The sequence below is a fragment of the Chelon labrosus genome (assembly GCF_963514085.1).
Source record: "Chelon labrosus genome assembly, chromosome: 1".
Taxonomy (NCBI): domain Eukaryota; kingdom Metazoa; phylum Chordata; class Actinopteri; order Mugiliformes; family Mugilidae; genus Chelon; species Chelon labrosus.
This window is the reverse complement of record NC_140337.1, coordinates 17,422,932-17,446,083: the sequence shown is the minus strand read 5'-3', so window position 1 is coordinate 17,446,083 and position 23,152 is coordinate 17,422,932. Positions and strand designations below refer to the sequence as shown.

Sequence of the window (23,152 nt, the reverse complement as noted above, 5' to 3'; positions counted from 1 at the left end):
GTGTATAGCAAACTACAGATCATTTCAATTTTCCACGTGTAATCAACTGCGTTCTACAGATGTGTAAATCTAGTTTTGCACATTATTTTATACAGTTTTATCTTGGGTTGTTCATGTTGTGCTTCACAGTATGTACCGACACTAACTGATGTCGGCTTATTCCTGTGAAGTCAAACCGAGAAGTACCATTTCTGTGAAACTGAAACAAAAGAGGCACCCTGAAGTAACCGCAACTACAAGGAGCAAACATGCCATTGCATACATTCACCCGCGCGCACATCTACAGTCACACACACAGGAGCTGCGACATGCGGAAGGTGATACCAGTTGTATACATAGGCGCCGATTTATGTTTTCCTCCGTGGGTGCTCATGAGCGCACGCCCTTTAAAAACAAAACAAAAAAAAACAGCCGTTTCGCATTTCAGAACCTTAGCAAATGGACAGCGGCTGACACGAACACACACGCATATAGACTCGGTACTAAAGCCGTAAAGTAGGCTATTTTTCAGGACAGCCCACTCTTCAAAAATACAGATAGGATCATAGTCAAACATCAAACATCAAACATCTATTAAGTCTATGGTCTGGCACACGTGGGTACTCAGTATTTTCCGTGCACCCACGGTTTCGGCGCCTATGGTTGTATATAAAGCATGTTGTTGTGTGTTGATAGAAAAATTGTGGGTTCAGGTACTAGATTTAGCAAACAGGTTATATTCATGTACAATTATCTGCCTTGTTTTGTAGAAAGTTAGTTCAAGGAGAGTTCAGGAGGCCTGAGGCCCTGGTGCCACCTGGAGATACTCCCTCCTTCCGTAGAATAGATAGCATGTTTGTTGCTAGGCAGAATGACGTGTACTGAAGATAATCTAGCATTGTGTTCTGGGAGCTCCTCTCCCATAACCTTGTGTTGTGTTAGATTCAGTGCACTGCTTGAATAAAGAAACGCTGACTTTGAGATCCTCATTTCAAGAGTGGTGATTCCTTTTTTCACCCCACATAATTTGGTCCTTCGAGCCGGATCCCTGGTGCCATCCTTTTCCTTCCCCAAACCTGGGAATGTAAAGACCGTGCACGGCATAACTAAAATCCTTATCTGTGAATTCAGAATAAGGCATTCCACGGAAGGAGGAGGGACGAGTTGGTCGATAACGATAAAATAGGTTCTAATAAAAAGAGTTTAAAAAATAAAAAAATAAATTGGTTAATTAATTAATTGATAAATAAAAAAAAAAAGAACGTATATGAGCGCGCGAAGGCCTATAAAGAGTACTGTGTTGTGTAAGACCTATTAAAAATGGACGTAGGCATCGGTGTTTGGATATTCCCTGCTGAAAATGGTCGTAGGATTCCAAGTTTAACTTAGTCTGAAAATGGTCGTAGGATTCTAAGCTTGACCTGAAAGAAAAAAATATTAAAAAAAAAGAAAAAAAAATAGAAAAAGAAGGAGAGGTTAGTTGGCTTGGTTATAGTGTCATTTGGTGAAGGTGTGTCCTTAACGGTGAAAACAAACTCTTTGGTGGTGCTCACCAAAATTGGACCAGTTGCTCGGGTGAACTCCATACAAACTGGTTGGCTGTAACCGAGACAAAATAAAATAAGTAAATAAAAATAGATAAAAAGGAGAGGAACAAATCCATTAATAAAAACTATGGGGGCCAATCAGAGTAAAAACAAAACCAGAGGTCTGACCGGTGATTCAAAATTCATGTTCAGGTTAAACCCCCCAAGTGTTCAACATCTTGAAAGATGGAGAAAGAAATATGGTTCTCAGGGAGTGTTGCAAGTTGATGAGTGCAAAAAATTAGTTGGAAGTATTGTGAAGGTGTGTAAGGAAGATGAGAAGAGGGAAGAAAAAGAGGGACTGATGTATGCAAAAATGTGGCTCAGCCAAGCTGAGGGCAGAGCTACAAAACAGAAACAGAAAAAAGAGGAGAGAGAGAAGCAAGCGTTAAGTATGGGAAAACTGAAAGAACAAGATTCCGATGGTACTAACACAGTGCTTTTGTGTTTCAAAATCCTGTACAGGAGGCAGCCGCTCTGATCCCAAGCCCCGCTCCCTCACAGACACCAACGCCACCACCCTACCCCCAAGGAGAAGCAGCCATCAGCAGTCAGGGAAGTAATGCTCCACAGACACAAAATGTATATCTAGATTTGACAGGACTTGACAAAACTGCAACACTAAACGCTACACTTGTGAACATCATCCCACATGCTAAACATGCAGAGAAAGTGCTGGCAAGCAAAAAGAAAAAAGCAGGATTAAAAAAAAGTGATATTTGTTCCTTTTCCTCTGCTGAGACTTTTTACAGTGAAAGAGGAGATTTCTGCTGCTATCGCTGTGGAGGGCTGGGACATATAGCTCATGACTGCAGAGCTGAAACACAGGGAGGCTGGCGTGGGCACGGTGGCTGGCGGGGACGAGGAGGTCGGGGAGGCGGCAGACTAGGCGGACGTGGAAGCTCTCACCCGTTGAGGCAACAATGCCGGAGCATCAGCATGACTGACCGCCCCAAAATCAGGTCATGCACGCACGCATGCGCACAATGATATCATGAACACAGACAGAAGACCAGAACATGACCTTGACAAATACCAAATATGAGCCACACATACACGGAGAAGTGTTAAACTTGGATAATGTTGATTTGTTGCTACATGCAGAAGGAAAAAAAACTTTTATCACTCTAAATGTTTGTGGTCAGGAGACAGTGTTCCTTTGTGATTCAGGAGAGTGAAAAACTGTGCTACAAGAAGATGAAGCTCCACACAACTTGCAAAATGTCAAACAATAGGATGATAGTGCTGTCATCAACTGGGAATAGAGTCATTGAGTTCTTAACGAAACAGACAAAACTATATGATCCAGTTACAGCACATTACCACTCATTACCTAACGACTCCAGGATCAGACAAACAAATATGAAGAAAATCTTCTTCAAAGATCCTAAATACCCACTTACAGTAACAGCTTTGTATTGGGACAAACATGGTAATGTGGGAGCTACAGTCAAAGGTCATAAAAGATTCACAGGCATGTTCAGAGTGTTCTCTCTCCCTCATATCAGTCTTGCAAAAAACTAAAGAGCTACAGTGGCACGACACAGTCTTCCTTCCAAAAAGATTGTGCTGAAAGTGACAAAACATTCTGCCATCCCAAATTACAGCTGTACAAAAAGATCTTGAGCTGGAAAACTACAGGTCAGGCTCAGACACACTTGAAATCTTTGAGCTGAGAAACCTCTGAAATGCATACCTAATGAGTTGTGGTCTACAGGATCCACTGATGTTGGACTGTTTAAAACTGCTCAGCCTGTCAATACAACACCTAAAAGCAAATATAAGACAGTATCCTCTAAAACCCAAAGCAGAAAATGGAATATCTGAAGTAGTTAAGGCACTAATTGAAAAGGGTTTGTTAACTGAATGTCCAGACTCACCCTGTAACACTCCCATTTTACCAGTTAAAAAAAAAAAAAAAAAAAGAACATCTAGTGGATGAAGATTGGTAAATGATTTACAGGCTGTAAATCTCTGTGATTCCACAAGCTCCAAATGTACCAGATCATTACACTCTGTTAAATCGTGTAAAATCCTACAGATACATCTATATGGATCTGGCAAATGCATCCTTTTCAATACCAGTGGATCCAAAATCACAATTCTGGTTTGCTTTTACTTACAAGGGAAAGCGATTTACATATACCAGATTAGCCCAGGCTTTTTCTGAATCACTAACTATATTCACTCAAGAAATAAAGAAGTGCATTGACATATTTGAGCCGACTGACAGAGAAAGTCAAATTTTATCTTATGTAGATGATGTCTAGCAGGCTAGATGCTGTGCACAGAGCTCTGCCTGCTTGTCTGCGGGCTGTTGTAGCAGCAGCTCTAGCAGTACAGACTTCAGCACCCTTAGTGTTATATAGACCAGTGTTTTTCAACCACTGTGCCGTGGCACACTAGCCTAATTGATCTAAAAAGCATTTTTTGAAAACGAATGAATTATTATCTGCAAATAATATGCCATTGTCAAGTGTCTGTGTATATATATATCTGTCTGTGTATATATATATAAGACTTCTTTCTTTGTGTTTATTTGATTCCTATTCAAGACACTTTGACAAGAATGACTTTATATTGTTATTGTAGGCTACAAAGTTTCATTTTTTTAACATTTTCGGTTGGTGGTGTGCCTTATGATTTTTTCAATAAAAAAAAGAAAATGTACCCTGGCTCAAAAAAGGTTGAAAAACACTGATATAGACCATTATCACTTAAAGTCCCACATCCTGTCTCCCTGCTTCTGTTGGAACACAAACACTCACACAGCGAAACATCTGTCATGTATGGCTACTTTATTAGCACAACCGAACTTGACCATTGAGAAATGCACGACCTTGAATCCAGCAACACTTCTACCAAGAGCTGAAGACAGTGAACCACATGACTGTATTGCATAAATTGATGAAAAGCTTTTGCCCCGCAAAGACCTTAGCAACAAACCACTGACTGACTCAGGGATGGACAGCAAGCAAAAATCCTGATAGTACAAATAAAGTAGGTTATGCTGTTGTGACTTTAAAATCAGTGCTAAAAGCTGAACCTCTACCATCACACGTCAGCACAAGCTGCTGAACTAATAGCACTAACTGAAGCATGTAAACTGAGCAAAAATAAAAAAGTGAACATATATACTGATAGTCATTATGCCTTCTCTACTTTGTTTGTTTTTGCACAGCAGTGGAAGAACAGGGGTATGGTTACTTCCACTGGGAAGCCTGTGACACACAAAGACTTATTGTTACAACTCTTGGAACTCTTGTGCTGCACACACCAAAGGCACAGACAATGTCTCAGCTGGTAACAGAAAAGCTGATGACGTAGCTAAACGAGCGGCACACAAACCATTAAAAACTTTTTTGATGGACACTGAGATCACAAAAATAACCTCTGACCTACTACCTGACTTGCAACATCGCAAGAGAAACGCTATTGGAAAACAAAAGGAGCAACACAGAACAGTGAAGGAATTTACATCTGATCTGAAGGCAAACCCATCCTCCCTAAAGCCGTATATCAATATGCTGCAATGCTGAGCCATGGGCCTAGCCATGTCTCAACAGGGGGGATGGTAAGGCTAGTAGAACACACTTATACAGCCTATGGAATAACAACTTACTTTCAAAAAGTTTGCGCACTAATATGTGCAAAAAAACAATCCACAAGGTAATTATAGAGTTAAACCAGGCTCCTTCCCAAAATCTACATATCCTTTCTAACAAATTGAGATGGATTTCATTGAATTGACTAAATGTGAAGGAAAGAAATATGCACTTGTAATAGTTCACAAATTTTCAAGTCGGACAGAAATATTTCCTGTCGGTCACCCAGATGCTATATTAGTAGCTGAAGCATTACGCAGACAAATAATACCACGTTTTGGAATACCAGAAAGGATTTGTGATAATGGGACACATTTTGTGAAGTAATTGCAAAATTGACACAGAACTTAGAAATACAAGTAAAATATCACTGTTGCTACCATCCACAATCAGGTGGACTCATAGAGAGAACTAATCAAACAATCAAGAGCAAATTGAGAAAAACAATGGCTGAAACAGGAAAAAATTGGATTTATTGCATACCTTTAGTTTTAAAGAGCATGCACATTACCCCCAATAAAACAGAAGCAGAAGACACACTTGCAGACTACATGAGAAAAACACTGATGCATAGAGATGTCCAGAACAAAGTATTGCCACCCTTTTTGTTTAGTCCTATTCCAGAACCCGAGATCTAAAACTAGGTGACCTGGTCCTCATGTCGTGGATTTTCCTATTTACTTTGAATAAAAAGATCTCAAGTCAAAGGTTTTGTCTTTGTGAGTTTTATTGCATCAAACAAAGGTATACCGTTCGCGAAGGGGGAAGAATCATACACAGAACAACACAGGCTCTGAATGCTCCGAGGATTCTCTCGGGGCAGTTTAGGTCTTACAGGGTTTTTTATACTTCAAACTAGGCGTTGTCACTTTGCATATGGTACAGTTACTTTCCGCTCATTGGTTCTTGTTCTCTTGTATGATATTATAATTTCTGTTAGTTTGCCCAACAACAGTGTGACCTTGAGAAGGTTCTCGTATATCAACTGCTATCTGTGGATGTTCGTGTGTGAGCAAAAATAAGAACAGTTCACAGAGACGTCTGAGCGCATCCCCAGACCTTTCTCGTAAATCAGTAACAATTGCAGGTGTTTTCCCTCCTACATGCATAACAGTCAGCAATTAGTATTTTTCCACGACACTCATCAAGGTGTTCAGGAGGAAAAAGTGGTCTGAGCCTAGATGGGAAGGCCCATACACCGTGCTACTGCAAAAGAGTGCCACCTAACAGCGGCTGAAGTGGTTCCTGCAGCTTTCCGACCCAACACCTCAGTGGGGAACGGGCTACAAAGGGGGACTGTTGCTGTAGGCACGTTCGTCTCAAACCCGGTGAAGAAATCAACGATCCCTGAGGTATAGTGGTAAGGGAATGCTGTATTGTTAAATCAGACCGTCCTTAAGTCAACCAGAGCAAATTTACCAGCACCTAGGAAAAGTTCTAGTCTGGGGTTTTCAAAACTGAAAGTAGCAGATGAAAGAGACAGAAAGCCTGTATTTGGACCTGTTCACCTTACACCGGTGATCTGATTTACGTGTTACACTCAAGGTTTTATTCTAGGCCTTAATCCTGAATATTTAGGACAAATACCAACATTCTCACTCCGTGTACCCAATACCAAAATAACAACACTCTGAATGACATACAGAACGTTGACGGCAGCAGCTGTGCTCCATACTACACTGTTCCAGATGTTATGGGCACTTACCCCCGGACAGATTTGATGTGGTTCTGTGGTTATAACATCTATCTTAACCTTCCTCCAAGCTGGCTGGGTCTTTGTGCCCCTGTTTTGCCCTCTGACCATTCTTACATTATCTCAGCAGAGCCTCATTTGGACGAGAGGTATCAGAAGAAACGGTCCTTTCAAAGACATGACTCAGTTTGGGGAACAGATGTTCCTCAAGACCAGGGGTGGCCAACCAGTCAGAGGCTAAGAGCCACAATTTTTACTGTGTTACTGCAAAGAGCCAGATTTACTGTAAATGTCACACATCAACATGATAATGACAAAAATTTACTCCCACAGAAGTAAGACCACTGTCATTTCGCTGTTTGCATTTTTTCCCTGCCATTTTGAGGGCAAACTTGGTAGGCCCACACCAGGGATGGACAACCTAAATAATGGAGGGGGCCACAATTTTTCATCGACACTACCACAGGGCCACATAAGCGCACCTAACCAGATATGATAAAACTTCCATTTTAAATATGTTTGTGTGTGTATTTAGATTATGTATATGTGTATATATATATGTACAGTATATATATATATATATATATATATATATATATATATATATGTATATGTGTGTGTGTTTATTGAAGCAAACAAAAAATAACCAGTTATTATGATTTTTTTTTTAATTATAAATTTGTGCATTTTTACACCAAGAAAGAGTTTAACATTGTCCCTGTATACCCACTCTACCTCACCACTACCAGCAGTGGGCACTGGTAAAAAGCCGCTGTTGTTTGCGTACTTTTGATTTGAGGTCCGCTAGATAGCAGCCCTTGCAGCTTCAGTATACTTCTCGTGTTTAATTTGTGGAACGTGTTGTAGCGGAGACTTAAATTGAAAGTTTTCATGGCAGATAGCGTCTCCAAACAGACTAAGCACATAGGTTTGCCTTTACATTAAGTGAACAGATAATCTTCTTTCACCTGAAACACACGATTTTCTCGATCAAGCTTTCCCTTTCCTCCGCTCTTAGCCACGGCTCAACGTCTTCTTCTCTGGTAGAGAAGACCCGGTGGAAGCGTGTACGAGGCGGCGTCTGCATTAGAGGCGCCATCTAGTGGCCAACTGTGTTATTACAACTGATTCAGTGCCGTAGAGGATACAGATTTGTAATTTTCAAGGGACACGTCGAAACACAAAATTCGACATGAACGTAAGAGCCGCATGAAACCGGGCAAAGAGCCGCATGCGGCTCGGGAGCCGCGGGTTGGCCAGGCCTGCTCAAGACCATAAGCTGTAGACTGCTGGAGGGAGGTGGTTTTATCTTTGTTTCCATCTCTAGGCGTGGGGAAGCTTATGCTTAGAATGAAGACTATGAACTACTTATTCTCTGGGTTTGTGAATGCCACATTATCTATTTTTGAGGCTCAGAATGCAGGAACTGAAGGGCCTCCGACCATAACACTCCAGAACCACATTGTGCTTGACCACCTTACTGCCTCTACGGGAGGGGTTTGTGTCCTTATTGGTACTTCCTGCTGCACTTATGTACCTGACAATGATGAGGATGGAGGAGTGATTCAACAGGCGATTGCTAATGTAACCTCACTACGTGATGCTGTTAATAGAGATTTTAAGACTAATGACTCGTGGTTTACAACTGGCCCATGGTACATATTTTTTAAACTTCTTACTCCAGTGATGCAATTTCTTGTTTTCTTCCTTGTTCAATTCAATTCAATTTTATTTATATAGCGTCCATAACAATATGTCATGTATTGCTTCATACCATGTATCAAAACAATAATTGGACGAATGGTAGGAGATGTTATGCTCCGGGAGAACAGGTATCAGGAACAGCTTTTGAGGTTAAATGAAAAGAACATCTGCCAGGACGTGGTCTAAAGTGAGTTGCAAAAGAAGGATTCTAAATGACGTTGATGCTGTAAATCGAGAGAAGTGGTATTGACTGATTAACAGATGGAAACGTTGCAACTTGCTCCCTATGTATGTTTTCTTTTTACTAATACAATCCATTTAATCATGTAATCCCAGATTGAAATATTTTTCTTTTTAAGTATGTTATACAATTGTGTGAAAAAGTATAAACGGGGGGGAAATGATAGAAAAATATTGGGTTCAGGTACTAGATTTAGCAAACAGGTTATATTCATGTACAGTTATCTGCCTTGTTTTGTAGAAAGTTAGTTCAAGGAGAGTTCAGGAGGCCTGAGGCCCTGGTGCCACCTGAAGCTACTCCCTCCTTTCGTGGAATAGATAACATGTTTGTTGCTAGGCAGTATGACGTGTACTGAAGATAATCTAGCATTGTGTATAAATACTGTTTCATTCTTCTGTTCTGGGAGCTCCTCTCCCATAACCTTGTGTTGTGTGAGATTCAGTGCACTGCTTGAATAAAGAAACGCTGACTTTGAGATCCTCACTTCAAGAGTGGTGATTCCTTTTTTCACCCCACATGTGTCATCTCTTCCTTCTTTCATTGATCATCTTTGATTCGCCTCACAGGTAAGATACAGAGACATACAGATTGAGATTTATTTTATTTTATTTCATTTTATTTTATTTTATTTTATTTCATTTCACTTATTTAAGTTGCTTCTGTACTAGAGAGAAAAAGTTGCCGGAGTCAAATTCCTTGTATGTGTTCATACTTGGCCATTAAAGCTGATTCTGATTCTGTTTCTGATAATAACTTTCATTCTACAGGACATAAGTCAAAATGTTGCAGGTGCTTTTGCAGTGTGAGCATCTCCTTTTCAATTATGTGTTGGTGTTTGATAGGTTTTAATCAGAATCATGATGGCAGCAGCAAACCTGGCCAGGAGCAAAGGGTGGACCTCCAAAGGCCTCTTCCTCATCTTCAGCCTTCTGAGTCTGGTCGGCTTTGCCAGTTCCCAGACTGACCTGGTAATCATAGTTTAACCTTCCTGTATAGAAAGCTATGTCCCAGACTATAGAAACCAGATAAGATTACTGTAAAAACAGGAGAAAGAATGAGACAGGCGACAACTGCTTCCGTTAAGTGCAGCTTCCCTCAGCAGATTGAGAAATCAATGAGAGTCCTTGGGAGAAGGAAATCACCACACTGCCTCCTGCTGGCAGAACTGAAACACTCAGTTTATTAGAAAGAAGTCTTGTATTTCTACCAAGAGACAATAAAAGGGTATTATGGCTAATTTCTTGAATATTTGTCTTACAGAAATACTATTTGCACAATAAAATAAACCAATATTACATAAAATGTGGCCATGCATTTTGTGTGCATCACATAACCCATCACAAGCAAATTTAAAGTTGAATACTTTCTTCATGTCCAGTTGGTTAAATGTTCACTGTATTACAGCTGTTGTCATACTGTATAACTACAGGTCATGTTGTACCATGTATTTTTTAGGAAAAGATCAAGGAAAATCATGAGATATCACTACAAAAACTGAACACACTGAAGGTCAGTTTGAATGTCACTCACTTCCTTAGATAAAATGCCTCTGATTACATTTAGTGAAGGTAACAAATGGTAAACTGAGTGTGTGCGCCATGGCATAAACAATTTAATATTTTCCTCTTCAGGCTGACTACAAGTCAAAGATGGACACCATTTCAAAAGAAAGTAGGAAACTAATGAGCACCTTGGACACTGTCACAGAACAGCAGAAGAAGGCTATGGAAGGACTGCCTGAAGACTTTCCCTCAATGGACGCATATCTGGAGGCCACTAAGATTTACTTAGAGGATCTGAAAGCTTATCAAGACAAAAAGAAAGAGGAGCTTGGTAGAGAAATAGATGACCTTGAAAAAGAGTTGAGAGAACAGGCAAAATTAATCAAATTCCTTGAGGAGCAGCGTGATGAATTGTAAACATCCATGTCAGTTAATCCCTCTGTCTGCATCTGTTGGCTCTTTAACTTGCTCTTTCTATTGGTGCAGCTTCATCATAATGTTTCTGGAAGCGGCCTTTAACTCATAAACTTCTTTCAGTTGTTTGACATAAAATGTTGGAGAAGGACATATTATTGATAGGGATGTGAAATATTCTGATATATTGGCAATGATTTGTGGGTAATAATAGTAATAACAAGGATAATAAAAGTGTTTCTTCAAGATGATATAAACGCATTAAAGTACTGTCACATACATTGTAGCCTACATTACTATCCTACTATGCTTGTGATGTTAATGAATAAAAATCAAATAAAATGTTTGTGTTTAACCTTCTTACATTGTGATAATCTTTTGTTTTCTGTAGAGTCAATGCCAGGTTGGTGAGTTAACATCGCTGTCGTTTGAAACAGAGAAGCTCCTTTACTTACTTCCTTTACACTACTACTGTTTCACCTGCTATGAATTTATGGAAACAACTAACATCTAACAAATATAATGACCTTAATTCTCATAAAACATTTATCTGAGAAGATACTGAGAAGAATACGTGTTTGCATCATGCGTTCTCGTTCAAACAAAAGGAAACCCTTTAAACACTCTGTCTCCGTCTTATAGTGTTGGGACAGGCTGAATTCTGTGTATATATGTAGTAACATGTCTGGAGAGGTGCATGTCAGACTATGGTGGAGTAGTTATATAAGATGTTTTAAACTGCATGTTTGTATTGATGTTTTTAATCATTTGTACTATTTTTTTTAGCTCTTGTGCGTTCATACAATCTTGTTTTTAATCATTGACAACATCCCCAGCCTACATCTTCTCCACCCTGCAGGTGTCTCATTGGCTCATCTGTATATGTACGTCTATACGACTGGTTGCTGTAATTTAATAGAACATTTTTTCACCTCATAGATGATTTTAAATGTTGTTTGCAGTGTGTTTGTTGGTGACTCTGGTGAAGGTTTAATAAAGTTGTTCCATATACTTCAAGTGTTGCTGGACTTTTTTATATCCAAACACTTAACACCACGTAAAGAGAATTTTCTCAATAATTGTAAAAGTACAGAATTATTGACAACTAGATGGCAGTAGAGACACATGGAACACTGAGGTAATAAAGTGTTCAAAAGTAACAGGAAGGAGGATGAACTGAACCACACACAAAACAAGGAAAGGGCTCTCACCAAGTCTTTGCTCAAGAAGCTGTTGTTGTTTAATAACCCTTCAGACAGTCAAAGGTACAAATGTCCATCAGATAGCAATATGGAGTTCAAGAACTTCAACCCTTGTTTGTTTGTTTGTTTGTTTTTTCAGTTGGACAGGCCTCTAAACATGTTTTGCCTGGGATCTTGGCACAAGGGATTGTAACATTGTATCCTGTGTATTAACGAAGGAAAAATAAAAGTTATTTTCTGTTAAGCTTATGTTGGGAGGCTATTAGTTTTTGTGTGGCAACAGATTTCAAATTTACGACCCTCTTGAGTCATTAGCAGACAAAAATGTCCCATTGACTCCCATTATAACCACATTATTTAATCTCACAACCATTACAAAATATAATCATGAAATTGTCAATATTAGGGTTTCATTTTTGAGAAAAATAGTCTAATTTGCAATTTTTAGTGTTGAACACTAAAATCATCCATCTCCCTGCTATAGGGCCTATCCATAAAATGTTTGTTATTTCATTAGTTTTTGTACTTGTGTTATTAAGTTAACAGGCTATTTTAAGGTGTGTGTGTGTACACACAGCCATATATGTACTCTTTCAGGAAAATAAAAAATGGGCCCCTTCTCTTACTACTCTTCACTGTGGAGAAAACAGAAAACAACGGTCCTGTCACAAACTGTTTGTAGTTTGGCTCTCTGGTCATTTCATTCCTTTGACAAACAATGTGCTGTTTTAAGTTCAAAGGGATAAGGCATTACTATCATTATGGTACAAGAACCTGAGCTTAACAATCACACATTGATGCATAGATGCGACCCAATTTTTTTTTCTCTCTTCCTTTAGGCTTTTTATTTCTTGTGCTGTTCACAAGAATTGGAGGTGAAAATTGCAGCAATGGAGATGAGCTGAGCTCCCTGCCACTCTTCTCCCCACATTTGCCTGACAGCCTGCACTTGGGAGACGGACTCAAGTAAATCAAGTTGAGAGAAATCTGACAGAGAAATTAGGGAGATGGCACATCTTCAAAGGCCGCCTGAGGAAGATCATTAGATAACGAAATAATCCATCAGAGATCAGAGAATGTGATAAAAGAGGTTTCCAGTTTTATTTAGTTTTATCAGAGAGCTTAGCCAGGGGCTGCTGCGTTGCAGGTATCCCGTGTGAATGTCTGAAGCGAAAATTGTAGACAGGAGGTTTTTTTTCCACTTTTCTGCTGAAGGGTGTTTTGTTTTGCAAATGCATGCCAAGACTCTATCACAACCTTTATGACTCTTACCTTTATCAGTCATAAAGTCCTGACGTAGACATGAGCTTTAATAAGTAAATGTTCAACTAAGTGTTCATAATGTTATGGTTCCTTCATGGTGAGCTGCACAATCCTCGAGTGGATCAATGTGTGAGGGCCGGAGATGGATATGGTCAAAGTTCTCGGATGAAAAAACAAAAAGGCACCTTTTTCCTTGCTTGTGAAAGAGGAGCAGAGAAGGAGAGGAAATGGAGGCCACAATGTTTCCTCATTCAAAATGTGCTAAGTGAAAGCTCACATGAATCCCACTCAAAGTGGATTTTTCTAGAGCTAAAAATATCTTTAGCTCTAGAAAAAAAAGGTGCCCTTATCTAAACACGGGATGGAATCTTAATAATCAAAGGCAGCAGTGCAAAACATAAGTCTCGGTTTTGGACTAGCATGGCAAAAGTTGCTAATTTTTCACAGTTTCCACCCAAACACTCGAAGCTGGCACCATGTTATAGGAAAGCTCAATTATAATATCAAGTTGGATGTTATTACTGTTGATTATGTGCTTTTGAAGACCCGGCTTGCCCCTGAGTTTCAAATCGAACGCACTTTGGAGGTTAATGAATCACCGGCCTGGTTGCCTGTTTTACTTTCATGCAACTCTCTTTTCTATGTAGAAGTTACGCTTTACACAAATATTCCGGTAAATTACAAACGTGAATAAGAAACTCCTGGAAGAATCACAGAAAACTTTAATTAAGTCTTCTAATTAGTGCTGATAACTTAGTACTCTGGTATAGCAACACACCTCAAATGGTGAGTCAAACAAACTCATTTCAAGAAGTGTGGGTTTCACATTTTTAGGAAATGAGGCATCAGACAAAAACTTTTTTATATATTGCAACAGAAAGGAAACCATGATTGTATGAAAACTAAAGCTGGGAAGAATATTACAATAATAAAGATCAACAGAGACAGAGATGGGAACTAGAACTGTTATAGTTCCTCTTCATGAGGCTCCTCGAAGGATTTTATTAAGTTGTAAATTTCTTGCAGTTTGTTTTCGTTGTCATGTAGTTGTTCAGCATAGCTCTCCATCTTCCTCTCTGTGTAAGTCATGGTTTTCCCCAAGAATTGCTCCATCGTCTCCTTCAGTTCAGAGTCATCAGACACTTCCATCACTAGCGCCAAAACTGAACCAAGCTGATCTGTAATTTCATCAAATGCAGCTGAAACACTTGCAACTCTCTTCTCATGTGCCGCCTGTCGTAGAAAAAAAATAACTTTAACACACATTAAATTACAAATAAATGTTGTTTACCACCCTAGGGTGGTACACTAGGGTTTGTACCGACTAGTCGACGAGTCGACTTTACTGCTGTGCCATTGTTGCACTCTCAAGTAGATGCACCGTCTTACAGTTCGGCAACTTTATTTTTCCTGGTTCTACTTCTGTTTCTTTTTTGGCATACACAGGCTTGCGAAGCACACATACATAAAACAAATGAAAAAAAAACTGCCCCCCTACTCTCCGCTGGGCGATGACATCACCTGAACTCTGACCTCTGTCCAAGTAATGTAAAATATAAACAGAATTACAATACAACTTAGAATAACAATATTTATATCTAGGACGCAACACCATGACGCTTTAAGCTGGACAACAACACGTGACAATAACAACACAGACGCCTCCAAGAAGACAGGTGAGGAGCCCAGTGGATCATTGCAGCAAACTAGCAGCGGTTCATCAAGTGTGTGGAAATACTTCACTAAAGATGAAGCAAATTGCAGAATATGTAAATCAGTCCCGAAATACAACAAAAGTACTACTGAAATGCAGACACATCTAAAAAGGCATCCGCTAATGCTAACAGTCAGAGAGACAGCAGTCAATTAACAACTTCACCTGCGGTAACAGCGAGAAGGACGTTGGTGAATTCCATTGTCAAAGTTATTAGACCTTAAGCTGCTTTACACGGAAAAGGCTTCAACCCGGTTACGCAATCCTATCTTACAACACGCTGTGAAGTACTATAAACACTACTGACTGTGCCGAGTATTGATAAGCTCATGAATGTTTATGTTCAGTTCTGTTCTGTTCTATTAGTTGACATTGTTGATGTGGTTGTAGAGAGTGTATTTGTCCTTGATGTCAGTGAATGCACCATGAGAGAGACGGAAGTTATTGTAGAGCTGAGAGTTTGCAGAGTGAGAGCCACATACTGAGGGTGTTTATGGTCTTGACATGGGCTACAGCTGACTGTTAGTTGTGTTCAAGCTTCAATAAACTTGCTGAAAAGCCTCTGTGGCTTCTTTTGTGTGAGAAACTAAAATATGTATTCAGGTCAAGAACGTAGGTTTCATTGTTACTTTCTATTGTGTTTTTATGTGTAACGTCATCGACTAGTCAACATTGACTCGACTTTCACCTCATATTAGTCGACTTGTTCAACCCCTACTGCACACAACAGGCTCTCAACTTACAAAGAAAAAGAATATGTGAAGGAAGATTATATACACACCTTATTTCCCTGTAGTTCTTCTACTGCTTTCTGATAGTACTCCTTGAGTAATTCCAGAAAATTCCAAGACAACGTATCTGAGTGTGACAACTGCTCTAGCATTGCATTCTGTAAATGAAGAAAGTTCTGGTTAATTAGCTCGTAATGACTTACAATCGGTGGAATTGCACGCACACAAATAAACAAATCAAAGCAAGATTAAGCAACAAAGAATGTACCAGTTTGTCCATGTTACTTGTCTGTGAACTTGCGACATGAACCAGACTGAGCAGATAGAAGATGAGGAGGAGGCCTTTGGAGGTCCTGACTCTAGCCGGTCCTCTGCTGCTGGGTAAGACTGCTGCTGCCATCGCAGCTGTAACTACAACACCCTGTGAGGCTGACACATTAAAAACCACTGTGAGAAAAACTCAACAGAAACTTTTTACAACTGTCCGACGTGAAGTGATATTTAAATTACCTGCTGGGTGAATGGAAGGAGGGCTGCTGCTGTGCAGGTGAAGAATGAAGAGATGACACAAGACAAATGTTTTATACACTCCTGTCGTTACATCACTCGTGTCACAGATCACGTGTGTGAGCTGTTCTTTCACTTTCATTTCCACAAATTCCACTTTACAGGAACATGGCAACATGAAACACAATAGAAATAATATGACAATAATCCAGTCCAACAACTTGTGCCACTTCATCACAAGTGCCATTTAAGATTTCATCACCTGTTTTTCTGGTTACAGAAGCAGCCATCCCAGACATATTGTTAGCCCATTAACCAAGCATAAGTTAAAAACTTTTCTACCTATTGGTACTCAAAGTACTTTACTGTCACAGACACATCTACCCATACATTCACAATCCAGTGCCATGCACTGGGAGCAACTGTTGGTTCAGTGGCGTGTAGCACGTTCAGGGATCAAACCGCTGATCCTCTGATTCGTGGACAACCCACTCTACCTACTGAGCCACAGCCACCCTAAAGGTTGCATTAAAGTTGCATTTTTATGACATTTGGTTGTTCTGACACCGGCCAAATCTCTGATGCTGAAATAGTAGAGAGATAAAGGGATAAAAAAGGAAGTTTACAAATGGAATCAGATTAACATTTTTAATTGAAACAGTGGGGATGATACATTACAATTAGCATCAGTTTAGCTTTTTTAACAATTCCGTGTTTCCTACCATACCAGCTATTGAAGGTAAGTGATGTGCAGTTAATGAATGAAAAAAATAATGGTGAGGAAACAGTAAATGTTACATATTCTTGGTGTCACTTTCTGTTTGACACACCTCTACTTGTGTCTGTTCGCATTTAATTGTCTGAGGGTGTGTCCACATTCGTTTCTTTTCCATTGTTTTGATCACATGCAAGGCAGGTTGGTATCTACCCGACTGTGATGTGCCTCTTTATTTTAACTATCTTTTCTATGTAGCAGTTACGCTTTACACAAATATTCTGGTAAATTACAAACGTGAAAAAGAAACTCCTGGAAGAATCACAGAAAACTTTAAGTCTTTTAATTAGTGCTGATAACTTAGGACTCTGGTATAACAACACACCTCAAATGGTGCAGATACCTTAGCAATATGATGTGTTTTATATCTTCCACTGGAGACTGGGGCTGTAGTCAGTTGTATTGTTGTATGACAACTATCTCAGTACAAGAATAAAAGCTTCAGAGCAGCACCTTTGAGTTTATGAAGGCTTCAGGTCTTTTCGTGTTAACTATGTGTGGTTATATTAGTTTCATCACGTGACTTGAAATTATCTCAGTGGTACACATTCCTAAACTGCCATAAAACTAGAACACAATTTGTCTGAAAAGATGAACTACGCTGGAATCCATGTGAGCTGACTGGCAATCGAGCCTGCAGTCAGTGAGTCAAACAAACTCATTTCAAGAAGTGTGGGTTTCACGATTGAGGGCTGTTAAGAAATGAGGTATCAGACAAAAATGTTTTTATTTATTACATTTATTTGAGTTGGATATATTTACATGTATATAAACAAAGGTAATACTGATGTGCGATAGTTTAATTACCAAACTGATTGACAGAAAAGGAACCACCAGTGAGGAGTAAAACTAAACAGACTGAGCAAAACAATCCCTCTAATCACTGCAATAAAAGGCTAAATAACAGTAACTTCACCTTTACAAGAAGTGCCGAGAAAAGTATATATGTCAAAGACCATGCACTGACATGTTGTGTGTCCTATTGCACAACTCAGAAATAAGATAAAAACAGAGAGGAAACCATGATTTCACAAAAACTAAAGCTGCACAGAATATTACAGCCATGCAGATCAACAGAGATGCAAACTAGAAGTGTTACAGTTCAGTGTGATGCTGCTCTAACAATTTTATTATCATGCGGATGCCTTGCAGTTTGTTCTCGTGGTCATGTAGTTGTTCAGCATAGCTCTTCATCTGCCTGTTTATGCAAGTGGCAGTTTTCTCCAATAAATGCTCCATCATCCCCTTCAGTTCAGACTCATCAGACACTTCTCCCACAAGCTCCAAAACAGAATCAAGCTGATCCACGATTTCATCAAATGCAGCTGAAGCAGTTGCAAATCTCTTCTCATGTGCCGCCTGATGGAGAAAAAAATAACTTTAGCATGCATTAAATTTACTGTTACGTTTTGTTGTTGTACTGCAGGTTGTGTCCCTGTCTGTCTTTGTACTTTGTTTTAAGTCCTGAAGTTCTGCAGTGTATCCACCAAAAAGAATTCATACCATTACAAATAATTGTTGTTTACCGCCTACACACACAACAGACTCTAAACTTATGAAGAAACTGAATATGAAGCGAAGGAAGATTATACACACACCTTATTTCTCTCTAGTTCTTCTACTTCTTTCTGATAGCACTCCTTGAGTAATTCCAGAAATTTCCAAGAAAAAGCATCCGAGCGTGGAAGCTGCTCTAGCATTGCATTCTGTAAATGAAGAAAGTTCTGGTTAATTAGCCTGTAATGACTTACAATCGATGGAATTGCACGCGCACAAATAAACAAATCAAAATGAGTTTAAGCAACAAATAATGTACCAGTTTGTCCATGTTACTTGTCTGTGAACTTGCGACATGAACCAGACAGAGCAGAGAGAAGATGAGGAGGAGGCCTTTGGAGGTCCTGACTCTAGCCAGTCCTCTGCTGCTGGGTAAGACTGCTGCTGCCATCGCAGCTGTAACTACAACACCCTGTGAGGCTGACACATTAAAAAACACTATGAGATAAAGTCAACAGAAACTTTTTACAAAAGGTGAAGTAATATTTAAATTACCTGCTGGGTGAATGGAAGGAGAGCTGCTGCTGTGCAGGTGAAGAATGAAGAGATATCACAAGACAAATGTTTTACACACTCCTGTCGTCACATCACTCGTGTCACAGATCACGTGTGTGAGCTGTTCTTTCACTTTCATTTCCACAAATTCCACTTTACAGGAACATGGCAACATGAAACATTCATTCATTCATTCATCTTCTGTACCCGCTTATTCCTGTTATGGGTCGCGGGGCAACATGAAACACAATAGAAACAATCTGGCAATAATCCAGTCCAACAGCTTGTGCTGCTTCATCACAAGCACCATTTAAAATTTCATCACCTGTTTTTCCGATTAAGAGAAGCAGCCATCCCAGACAATATTGTTAGCCCATTAACCAAGCATATGTTAAAGATAACTAAAGTTGCTTCTCCTGACAGCAGCCAAAGCTCTGATCCTGCAGCCATCATCTCCGTTCCCTAAAGCTGAAATAGATGGGCATAAATAAAGAGATAAAGGAAATATACAAACAGAATCTGATTCAAATATGTGTGCGCATCCCTTCCTGCATTGTTGAATTACATGAAGGGCAGGAGCAGAACTGATGAAGAAAAGGCAAATTTAGCTTCAAAGCCCTGCCACGAGTTATTAAGTTATTTGCATTTACTGTGGACAGAGTTACTGCTGCAGTAGGTCCTATCTTAAATATAAATCAAGATCAAACCTGATATAGGAAGAATGCACAACCTTTGAAGTTATTCTTAGATTATTCTGGACAGTATTTTTTAATGTTTTATATCGTTGCAACAGAAACTCATCACTAAACAACTGTTTGTCTTCTATAATGCTCTATGTCTTTTGATATCAGTATTGTTCTATGGCCACCAATTATAAATACGCCTGTTAAACACTGTCTTATTGGGACAGACTTTTACAGATCCAATGTCTTAACCAGAAAGTAGAACTGTTTCAGCATAAAACACGTGACAAGGCTCAAACAATGGACTCATCTCTGTTGTCATGATATGTATGTTGGATAAGCTCCTGGCCAGGAATGCTGTCCAGTTGTTTTCTCTTACTGGTTTCGCTATGTTTCTGTAAAAGGCACCTGGCAAATGCTACATTAGAGAAAATGAAAGCTAAGAGGCAGCTCACACAGGTGAGTTATGTTGTGAGGTGACGTCAGGAGTATATGAAGTATTCACACTGTGTCATCTTGTCTTCTTCACATTCATCACCTGTGCACCAGCTCTCCTTCCATTCTTCCAGCAGGTACGATCAGTTTGTTTAACAACAGGTTTAATCTGAAAACATTTCAATATTAGATCAACACTTCTAGTTTGAGAATTTCCCTCAATTCTCTGTTTCAATGTAATGCTCACGTATTTATTTATTTTTTTAATCTAGAACAACAATGGCAGTAGTAGTTTTGTCCAGAATCAGAGGAGTGACTGACAGAAGCACCAAAGGTCTCTTCCTCGTCTTCACCCTGCTGTGTCTGGTTTGCTTTGCCAGTTCACTGATGGAAAAACGTAAACTGGTAAATTCATTTCTGCTTAATCTCCCTTTGCTGTTAACAGTCTTATATGTATTCATGTCTACAGACAGTCTGGGTCACAACAAGCCAGACATTTGTTGTTGTTGGGGATGGGTACTATAGCACAATAGAGTCACAAACATTCCTACATCAACACAAATGTGACTGCATCTCAATTCTTACTCTGACATTACAGGAAACACTGAAAGATTCAGTTCAGAAACGTCAACAAAAAATAGCAGAAATAAAGGTGAGTCACTGAAACTGAAATGCTCAGTAACCACACAGAAAGTGCATTTGTGCCTTAGTTTGTGACCAAGTCTTCTTGTTATCGTCATCAGGAAGAACTTACTGTAACACTTGGAATATATTCAGAGCTCTTTAAGGTAAATTTGGACTGGGTGAACTCTGAAGTGGAAATACTGAAGAGAGCACCACCTACGTTTAAGCCACTGCTGGATGCAGCAGAGAGACGCCGAGCTGAACTAGTCCCTGAGTTGCAAAAGTTCAAACTTCGTGTGGAGCAGGAGTTTGAGCCTTTAGCTGTGAGACTCAAGGATGAAGAAGAGGAACTGAGAAAAATTGAGCAGTTTATAACATACCAAGAGGAGACTCAAGCGGAGCTCTAACATGTTTGTCAGTGTCTCTGTTTTGTGTCTTTTATCTTTTCTATCTTTGAAGTTATGAATAGTTTAGATTTCTGAATGACCAATACTGTGCTGTGTCATTTCAGTTGGTGTGAAATGTACTCTTCATGTATGGCTTTGTTTAAAATGAACATATTTCACCGTAAGGTGTGCAATCTATAATCTTTGAGAGTTAAAAAATGTTTGATGATTGACCTTTGCAACAGATTAGACCTTAACTCTAATTATAATGTTCAGTCTGTTTCTAAATATTACTGTGTTACTGTCAGGATGCACTACAGCATACTGGTGATTATTATTATCATTATTTTAATTCTAATAAATAATGAAGTTCCTTCTTTGAGTATATTTGTTTGATCAAATTACACTGAGACCTCCCATAGTTAGAAGTTATTATTTAGTGACCTCTAGTGGCCGTATAGCAGTAAGTCAGATAACGTCCCCAGGTTGGGTGGATGGATGGGTCAACAAATCAATGGATTTAGTATGGGTTTCAATTTGTGTTTTAGTTATAACTTTGAGTTCATAGCTGCAATACTCAAAGATAAAGAAGAGGATATCACAGGTGATAAGATATCTAGAGGAGATTCAAGAGGAGCTCTAACATGTCTGTCAGTCTTTGCTTCTTTAAAATGAATATATTAAATAAATGATTATAAATCAGGAATGTAACCAGTAAATTTGTTGTAGAGTTTAACACTAATTATAATTATCATGTCAAGGTTTTCAGGGTGAGGTAGGACCCAAATGCTGGACACCAGGCGGTGAGGCAGCAGTAGGCAAAAACGAAGTTAATCAAACAAAATGAAACACAAAGCGCTGCTAAACAGCAGGATAATCCAAAAATGAAACTCAGAACAAGGAGAACACCTGAACATGATAAGACTAAAACTTGACATAACTTGGCAGGGAAACAGTAACTCTATCATAAGACCTGGCAAAACATGGAAGAACAGTACGACACGACAGAAGACAAAGAGAAAGGCAGGACTATATATACACAAGAACAGAGGAGACACAGGTGAAAACAATCAGGGCGGGGCTGACAATTACACAGGTGGGAAATCACAGGACAGGAAGAAGGCAAGACAGGAAACAAGGAAAAAATAAAAATAAAACAGGAAAACTCAAAAACATGAACGAAGCTCAAAACACAGGAAATCAAATCTGGCGATCCAAATTACTTTCACATATGGAAATACAGTATTTATGTCTGATGTTTGTTGTTTCTAATCTCTTTCCTTGGAGGTCACTCAAATGAAAACTTTAAGGCCAAAGCAAATTACACTGGAAACCCCAATAAAAGAAATGTACCTGCTTTTTTTTACTATTTAATGTTCCATATCAGACCAGCTATTAGAGGTAAGTGTTAATAAATGAAAAAAACACAAAAAAATCTCAGGAAACAGTAAATGTTTTACATATTCTTGGTGTCACTTTCTGTTTGACACACCTCTGCATGGTGCACTTGTGTGTGTTTCCATTTAATTGTCTGAAGGTGTATCCACATCCGTTCGTTTCTGTTGTTTAGATTTCATGCAGGGCAGGTTGGTATCTACCTGAGTGTGATGAGCCTCTTTATTTTAACTCTCTTTTCTATGTAGCAGTTACGCTTTACACAAATACTCCAGTGAATTACAAACGTGAAAAAGAAAGAAAAAAAAAAAACTCCTGGAAGAATCACAGAAACAATTGAGTCTTCTAATTAGTGATGATAACTTAGTACTAATGGAGAGTTTGACTTGTATTGTTGTATTGTTGTATGACAACTGTCTCAATACAAGATTAAAAGCAGCACCTTTGATTTTAAGAAGCCTCCAGGGTTTTTCATGTCAACTATGTGTGATTGTAATAGTTTTGTCATGTAACTTGCAGTCAGACTCAACGGTGCATATTACACTGCCATGAACCAAGTGAAAAGCTACTATAAAACTGGAACACAGTAAACCCAGATTGTCCCATCATAGCTTTGGATTTCTCTACATATGGCTGTAACATGGCTCTCAAGTTTAACACA

At 39.2% G+C, this 23,152-nt stretch overlaps 1 protein-coding gene across 1 annotated transcript; it reads left to right on the top strand.

Annotated features, from left to right (window-relative positions):
- The first annotated feature begins 8,997 nt into the window (after window positions 1–8,997).
- On the top strand, window positions 8,998–11,781 carry LOC311493197 (uncharacterized protein). Its single transcript, XM_084551758.1, has 4 exons — window positions 8,998–9,374; window positions 9,651–9,776; window positions 10,264–10,317; window positions 10,440–11,781. Exons 2-4 carry the CDS (start codon window positions 9,666–9,668, stop codon window positions 10,725–10,727), a joined length of 453 nt encoding a protein of 150 aa, XP_084407884.1. The 5' UTR covers window positions 8,998–9,374; window positions 9,651–9,665; the 3' UTR covers window positions 10,728–11,781.
- Window positions 11,782–23,152: the final 11,371 nt, after the last annotated feature.